This window comes from Rhipicephalus microplus, chromosome X (assembly GCF_043290135.1).
Source record: "Rhipicephalus microplus isolate Deutch F79 chromosome X, USDA_Rmic, whole genome shotgun sequence".
Taxonomy (NCBI): domain Eukaryota; kingdom Metazoa; phylum Arthropoda; class Arachnida; order Ixodida; family Ixodidae; genus Rhipicephalus; species Rhipicephalus microplus.
In genome coordinates this window covers 14,149,687-14,157,679 of record NC_134710.1, presented here as the reverse complement: position 1 = coordinate 14,157,679, position 7,993 = coordinate 14,149,687, and the positions used below count along the sequence as shown (strand labels likewise).

General features: G+C 43.0%; 1 protein-coding gene across 6 annotated transcripts; it reads right to left on the bottom strand.

The window, feature by feature from the left end:
- Positions 1–1,611: 1,611 nt before the first annotated feature.
- Positions 1,612–7,597, bottom strand: LOC119175669 (uncharacterized). Of its 6 annotated transcripts, none has more exons than XR_012888093.1 (6): positions 5,824–7,597; positions 5,584–5,759; positions 5,320–5,497; positions 4,837–5,104; positions 3,823–4,754; positions 1,612–3,257 (listed from the first exon to the last, which is right to left on the bottom strand). XR_012888093.1 is itself a non-coding variant. In XM_075881855.1 (5 exons), the coding sequence occupies exons 3-4, from the start codon at positions 5,442–5,444 to the stop codon at positions 4,831–4,833; spliced, it is 399 nt and encodes a 132-aa protein (XP_075737970.1). In that variant the 5' UTR covers positions 5,445–5,497; positions 5,584–5,759; positions 5,824–7,597; the 3' UTR covers positions 1,612–4,754; positions 4,822–4,830. The 6 variants fall into 6 exon arrangements, 3 of the variants coding, with proteins under 3 accessions (XP_075737970.1, XP_075737967.1, XP_075737968.1); XR_012888095.1 differs by having other exon boundaries at positions 1,612–4,754; positions 5,824–6,912; positions 7,393–7,597; XR_012888094.1 differs by having other exon boundaries at positions 1,612–4,754; positions 7,393–7,597.
- Between the last annotated feature and the right edge of the window lie 396 nt (positions 7,598–7,993).

Here is a 7,993-nt window from a genome sequence, read left to right as displayed (position 1 = left end):
GGCTTAGGCAGGGTTGTCCTCTGTCACCCTTGTTATTCATAATGTACCTACAAGGATTGGAGGCCAAATTAGAGGGAAGTGGACTTGGCTTCTACGTCTCTTTCGTCGAACAAGGAAAACCGATTGAACAGGCACTGCCAGCATTGATGTACGCAGATGATATAGCGCTAATGGCCGACAACAAGAAAGATTTGCAGAGATTGATGGACATCTGCGGTAATGAGGGAGATATGTTAGATTTCAGATTCAGTAAGAAAAAATTAGCAGTCATGATTTTTAATGACAATAGTGAGCTTAGAATACAGGAGGTCACGCTAGAGATAACAGATAAATACAAATATCTTGGCATATGAATAAGCAATGGGACCGAGTACCATTGGACCGTAAATATACGTGACGAATAAAGGCAACAGGAATGCAGCAGTGATGAAAAATGGGGCACTGTGGAATTACAATAGGTATGATGTTGTGAGAGGAATATGGAAAGGGGTCATGGTTCCGGGTGTGACGTTCGGAAATGCGGTATTGTGCATGAGATCAGAAGTTCAAGCAAGATTAGAAATTAAGCAACGTTGAATAGGTAGACTCGATTTAGGAGCTCACGGGAATACACCAAATCAGGGAGTACAAGGTGATATGGGATGGACATCATTTGAGGGCAGAAGCTAGCAGCAAGATAAAATTTGAGAAGCGATTGAGAGAAATGGGGGAGGAGCGTTGGGCTAGGAAGGTATTCAGCTACTTGTACATGAAGAATGTTGATACAAAATGGAGGAAGCGAACCAGAAAATCGACGGGTAAATACTTAGAAAACAGCAGGGGGCCAAACCAAAAATAACTATCAGTTAAGAAGAAGGTGAAGGAAACGGAGACTGGCATGTGGAGAATTGGCATGATTAAGAAGTCCGCACAAGCGATCTATCGAACTTTTAAGCAGGAAATTGCCGGGGTAGTTTACTGTTTGAGGCCAGGACAGGAGTATTGCGAACCAAGACATATCGAGCCAAACACGAAGGGGTAGACACGGTATGCAGTGCATGTGGAGAGGAGGAGCAAACTTCTGAACACTTGATAATGTTCTGTAAAGGGCTTCACCCTATAGTTCAGGATGATGGCGCAGTTTTTTTCAAAGCACTGGGGTTTAGATACAGGGAGGGCAAAATAGACTTTAAGCGGGTAGAATTAACTAGAAAGAGGTTATCTGATTGGTTGCTAAAGTCAAGGCACGAGTGAAAATTAAACCATTCACTGCAAGATACCAGTCCTATACTTCACTATTTAAAGGAAAAAAAAAAGATGAATCTAGTTGGTAGTTCACTAAGTATTACAGCTAGGTAGCGCTAGCCGCCGCCCAATCTAAAGGGTACAGCCACATCAATAAATCCAGCCATCCATGAGCGCAGGTCCATGGGTTGTCGCTGGTTTGAGAAGAGTTTCATCACGCATTGAGTAAATATGGCGAGTATCTTGAATCATTTTCTTTCATGTAACTTTGAGAATCTTCTTTTGCATTTTAGTTGACATTTTAGTGCACTTTCAAATATAACCGCAAATTAGATACAAACACATGTATCAGCATGCAAAACAAGAAAGAATGACGACAGAGACAGGTTGTAAGAGGAGCTGACCACCAAATGTTTATTTAAGTCATGATACCAGATATATGTGTATACAATGGTAGACTTGTTGCCGTAGGCGTACAGTGAGCTGGTTTGCATTTGCTGTCTGGGCAAGAAAGGGCGAGGACTATGACATTTGACATTGGCCGTGGCATCCAGCACGCATAGAAAACAACCCAATGCAGATAATTTTGCACATAAATACCTTCGTCCCAAATGGCAACTGTAGATCGCAGGTACATGAATAATCAATGAAAGACACTCTGCAACTGTTTCGAAACGAAACAGCACTTAAAATCAATTATTCAGCACTTTTTAGTGGCACATCCTGTGGTGCAAATGAGTAAAAAAGATTATATCTGTTGGAAAGAGCGACTCATTTGCGTTTTTATGCTGCCAGATACTGAACCTGCGCAGCATTTTTTGAGTAAGAATCGGTTCTTCATTCTTAAAGACAGCAAGCTTATCTTGCAGAAACGAAAATTTAGATATATTTCCAGTCTGCAAGATACCTTCCTCTGGAATAATAAAAAGGAGCATACAACTTTGGGGGTTTTCACAAACAAAAATAAAATCTACTGAGCTTTCTTGACAACGGATTGCATTCCTGACAGTTTAACAGAATTTGTCCCTAAGATCCGCTAAACCGTACCTCAGAGGTCGAGATTTTATTGTGGAGTTGCACATGCAAGAGTCTACAACAAATTGACTCATGACCATGAAAATTTTTCGAAACGGTGACTTAATGGCGGAATTAGACGCGTTCTCGCTCGTGCGTTTCCTCGCTGTACAAGGAACAAGAGCGGCGAGAGCGTGCACCTCTCATATTTTGGCGAACACGAAATGGTGAAAATTTCCAGAACCCTACGACGTCCCTTGTAATATATAGTGGTTCCGGGACATAAAGCCCCACCGGTCACCATCAGCAGTGAGCAAACCTGCTTGCAAACCGCTAGGTTTCTTTTTTGAATGGCTCGAGCACACCACGATGTTGACGTCATGACGAAGCTTTAGCAGGTTGGTGCTGTCGAATTGGGCATTGTTCATCGTGACAATATTCTCAACTCGAGGAACATGTTTTCAAAATGCTAAAAAAAATATTGGAGGCTGCTTAAGGGACCTTGAAAACTTACAAATATCGCCTGCTACACCCTCAGCATCTTCCTGGAGCTCGGTTTTTTTGGCATGCATGGTTGTACTCTCTTGCATGCTTCTTTTTCCGTTTTGTTTGCCATGTAGTTAGCGAAAACGAACGGCTAAATTTGTGCAGAAGAAGCATAGTGAAGCTTGTTACGTGTTCTTCTGTAGAGCCTTCGTGTTAAAAACAAGGAGTTTTGTGTAGTTGCTGGCAGGACAGTTGCAACAAACAGCGCCATTGGTTTTTCTAGGTGAATAGACAGTGGGGCAAACGCTTCAGCGGTTTCATCCAGCTCGCATAGAAAAGTAACGAATTTCTGTCAAGGGTACAACAATCCGCCTCTGTCCATGTTATAGATGACTGCAGTTGCACGACCTGAAGAGCGTGGGGCCATGCTTTTGTCGATGCACTGATGATGCGTCAGCGAGTCTTCTGCAGCCTTCACTAGAAATCCAGCTATTAAACCACGTGTGCTGGTTTTGATGCCTGGAGAAAGGCACCTAGGGAAAAAAAAAAGCAAGTAAAGAGCTGAAATAACCCCGAATTCACCTTCTCTGCAAGGCTAATTGTGCACCATGTGTCAAATTTTAAAAGTGAATAATACCTACACTTATGTTTACTGATATAACTCTAGGCAAAACTGAGCATGCATGGTTGTACAAGCAGCATCAAATTGCAAGATAACCCTTTATATTTCTGCAGTTTGATTGTTACCTTATTTATAATGCTCGCTTATATACTGCATATATGCGCAGCTGCGTTTACGTGCGTTAGTCACTATATTGGTTCCAGGATAGGTGGCACTTATAAATGTAGAACCCAATTGAAAGGCAAGTGACTTCTGTGGAATCCTGTTACATATCTAAGAAGGGTTACATGAAAGAGGCAAATTTACACGTGTGCAAATGTATCATTCTCTAACACAAAAAGATATGCGCAAGGAAATTTCCTAGGACTTCATAACTTATCAAAGGACATTGAATAGTCAGAAATAAAAACTGTGGAGATGTAAGAACAATTAACAACAACGGAAGCTGTGATTGCTGCTAAGTGTGAGCCACCAACCACTTGGAATTCCTTAGAGCTGCAAGCTGTGGTCACATAGCACGATGAATATCTTCTGAGGCAGTCTTCGCGTGGTCTGTGCTCGCTGTAGCCATTTCCCCTTGTTGCTCCTTAAATGGCGTACTTGAGGCAGTGGTGAAGAAAGCCGCTGACGTATCTCCTTTACGAGGTTCACTTTGTTGTGGCTGCCGCGTTCCTAGCTCTCTTTGTTGTTCTGGAAGCATTTCTTGTGGATTTATTGAACTGGGCAAGAAAGAAGGAGCAGATCTCGATGCTTGTGCTGTCTGTGGGCTCAAAAACGCGTGGCACGAGCCGAGAGGGCCCATCGTTCTTTCTGTGCTGCCGCTTGCAGATGAATGAACGATGCCCATGAGTAAAACTTTCTGCAGAGATGACAATGCTGCCTGAGCATCTGTTTGGTGATTAGAGCCGTTGAGCTGACGCGAAGTGGAGAAGAGGGCTTCCACAGGGTCGCTAGAGAACTTCACTGTGAGCACGTACAAGAACCCGGAATCCAGAAGGAGCCTTGTGGACTCCACAGTAGACCGTGTGGTGATCTGAAGCGCCTAGTAGGCCTCCAGGAAAATGAAAGTGCGCTTGTGAGGTGCTGATTCCTTCCAGGCTGCAAAGAACTGCAGGAAGTCGTTCTCCAACCAGAAGAGCCTTTAAATGAATGTTTACCATTTGAAAATGACGTACTATTGGTCCCAACGATTAGCCAGTAGCTGTATCCGTCATCAATAGAGGAGCTGAACGGCATCTGATCTGGATTTCTATTGATCATATAAAAAGTGGTACTTCTGATGTTGTGAATATTGAACCACTTGCGTATCATTTCCACGAAATGGATGGTTGGCAGGCTGTCCTCAAAGCCTAAAACACCGAATTGTCTTCCATACTGTTGCAGATAACGCATTGTAGGTAGATGTGACCTAGGAAAGGAAAAAATTAATACTGGTAATGTACTTCGCGAACTGATGATATTTTCTAAGAACTCACTAGTTGGAGTCATACCTCAGTTGAAAACACATCGACGGCCCTTCCCACATGCATCTTTTCGAAGTTTGTGGGAAACACGTGCTTCCTTGTAAGGCGCCGGACTAGCTTGAAGGAATTTTGTCTTTCGTTGATGTCGAGCAGCATTCTCAGGTACTTGGGGCTGTAATAGTCTCCGCTATTGCACAGTAAGTGGTCCGAGGCCAGTAGCTGATTGCGCAAGTTTTTCAATATATGGCAGTGATCAAATGCCAGAAACAGCTTCCTATTCTTATTCATGGGGTGCCTGCGACAATGAAAAACATTATTGGAAGCCATTCAATGTAAAGTGATCTTTAAAACACATATTTGTATTGCTGATCGCACAGCTGCGTGCGAGTATGTGCATGCCTGCTATATATACATGAGTGTTTGTGAAATGGGGGTAGCCGCATCCTGGAGTTGCACAATGCATACACAGCTTGACACTTAACTTTAAAAGGACGAGATAAGGACGCTTACGGTACTACTGGTTGGATGGGCCCGTTGCTCAGTATGGAAAACATCTTGCAGTTTGAAGAGTGGTTGCCTGCCACGAGTCTCACCACTTCAAAGCCAGCGTCTTCGACGGACTTTAGGACATGCATTGTCAAATGGTCAAGCTACTCTCCTGTTGTCGACCTCGAGTAGTAGTACCCGACTGGAATATGAAACATTACACAACATAAAACACTTTAATAATGATCCAGTTCTAACAAAAAAAAATGTAGCAGGTGTAAAACTTGCGTATAGTGGGTGGAGAGGCCAACGAAGACGAGAAGATGGGTAGGTTGGTTTTCCAATCCAAGCTCATTTTCCAGTCCTCCCAGCCCCACAAGTTCGTGCACGCGGTCAGCCTTCTTGTCATATGTTGCGACTCGTTTAATTGCCATTTCATCAGCTGTAAGAGACTCTTTCTTCTCCTAAAAAAAAAAAGAGTATTACTGCCGGTATGGCAAACATTGCCACCAGAAAAATTCTACGTACGCGGCCGGTCAACGAGGCTGATTCTTGATGAAGCCGTTGTTTCATAAGTGAAGATACAACTTCGCCACTGCAGGTTCCTGTATACCTCTTTAAAGTACATCGACTTGGCAACGTGAGGCACCCAGACTCGTGCAGCATCTTATACCCACACAGAGATTTTGCCTGCCATGGCACGGCTTGTCGTATTGTAGCCTTAGACCACTTGTGGTATTTTTTGCTCAAATAAGAAAGTTGTTTGTATAGAAAGAGTGCTTTTGGGTCGTTTGTCTGCAGCTTTTTTTGGAAATAGAGACAATATACCGACAATCTTACCGAAATGTCAGATAAGGGCGTACGTGTATATAATTATTGCAAACATTGCGCATGCAAACAACTTTACCTGCAAGACTGCAGCATTTGCCGTTTTGGAGAGCAGCTTCACATCTACAACTTTATGGTTCAACTTGGTTATTTGCGCTTTTATTTCAGCATTCTTCTTTGCAATGGTTTGTCATTTCTGGTGCAATAATTTTGCGGAAGTCATCACACGGCACATCTTATGGCTGGTTAGAGTTGTTTGCGTTGTCAAGGAGCATCGGTCATTTTTGTCTTTCTCGCCAGGTGCAGTTTCAGGCGGTTCTGTGTGTTCAAACTGTGTGCACTAGGGTGCATAACGTCTGAGAATGGTCCCGCAGTTGTGTTTGCGGATGGTACTGATGACATGTCGCTAGATGTCAAGCTCTGCTGTGCTGGCGTAGAACTGAGCCTGTTTTTTTTCTGCATTAAAAAATTGCATTCTGTTATACGCTTTTCCTTGAAATTTGTTTTCACAGATCCAATTTGTATGGAAGAGCCGTGGGGAGACGTCAAGCATTAAACATTGTTAGTTTTATTTTTCTTTAGGCAGGGTGCATGCTCCTGAACATTTAAATGTTTCAAGGTGCGGGGGACTTTTGCCGGCATGTACTTTGGGTAGTGTGGAAACACTGACGGCACAGCATCAGCTTCAAGTCTTTTTATCTTTAATCCCGGCTCATAGTCGGTTGAAGCAAAGTGCACACTGCACGCCTTTGACATGTCATTTGGGACCCAATTCATCATTGCCAGCACCTTGAAGGGAAGATGAATACTCAGTGGATTATTGTGGATAAAATACAAAATTTCTTGCTCTTTTCTATTGAGTATATCATGGAATTAGAAGTTTATACTATGGTGGCGAGGTGAATAAAACACAGTTATAAAGTTTGCGTATGACTTCACCTCGTTAACCATGTGACCCACGTAGCAATCCCGAAGAAGCTGCTTCCTCCCACAATGGGTGTGTTTGAAAATCTAGTTGCATAACCACATGTAGTGACATGACTTTCATATGTGCACCCTTGTCATCTTTCCTTTTTTCTGCTAATAAACAGTTGTGAGTATAGCGTGTCGTCGTTTACTTTCTTGAGGTTGTCGGTTTATTTATTTTTTTTTGCGCTAATATGCGTCTCAGCCAGTCATGCACCACCAACCAGCCCAGCAACTCCCTCTTTTAGAGACACGTAGTCTTTTACAACACATTACATTTTCAGCATGCCGGACAACACCCACCTTGATTCAGTTTTCACGGACCTCGGTCACTGGGAACTCGTGAAAAGTAATCAGGAGTCTTCCCTTGCCATGATTCGCAGAAAGTCACGCAGCACACCACCACCGTGATGGTTCATTTGCACCATCCTCTGTGATTTGCACCAAGAAACCTCGCCAGTGGTGTGACATGTTCATAGAGCCATAGAGTATAGAGCCAAAGCGGCAAAAAATTAGACGCGTTGATAGCGCCGTCTGGATTGCGGCAGCAGTTGTACAAATATTAAAAACTACAATTTTACTGACAATTAAACAATTTTTCACCATCTTCTGCACTCAAATAAATTTTTAAACAAACAAAAATTAAAAATATTGTCGTAAAGTTTATAGTTACGCATAAAATGAAATAGGTTTCAAAGCTCTAGCTGCGTTTTCATATGGCAGCTGGCCATTCGCATAGCAGACGACACCGTCGTCGTCTGCTTCTGCGTCATGGCTGTCCCCCGCTCGTTGGAGCAGCTCCCTGTCTCAATTTACCTCGTTTGCATATAGTACAATGCAGTAAACTACTTACAAAAAGCTCACAAGTATCTTGCATACTTACTTTAGTAAGTGAGTGATGCCG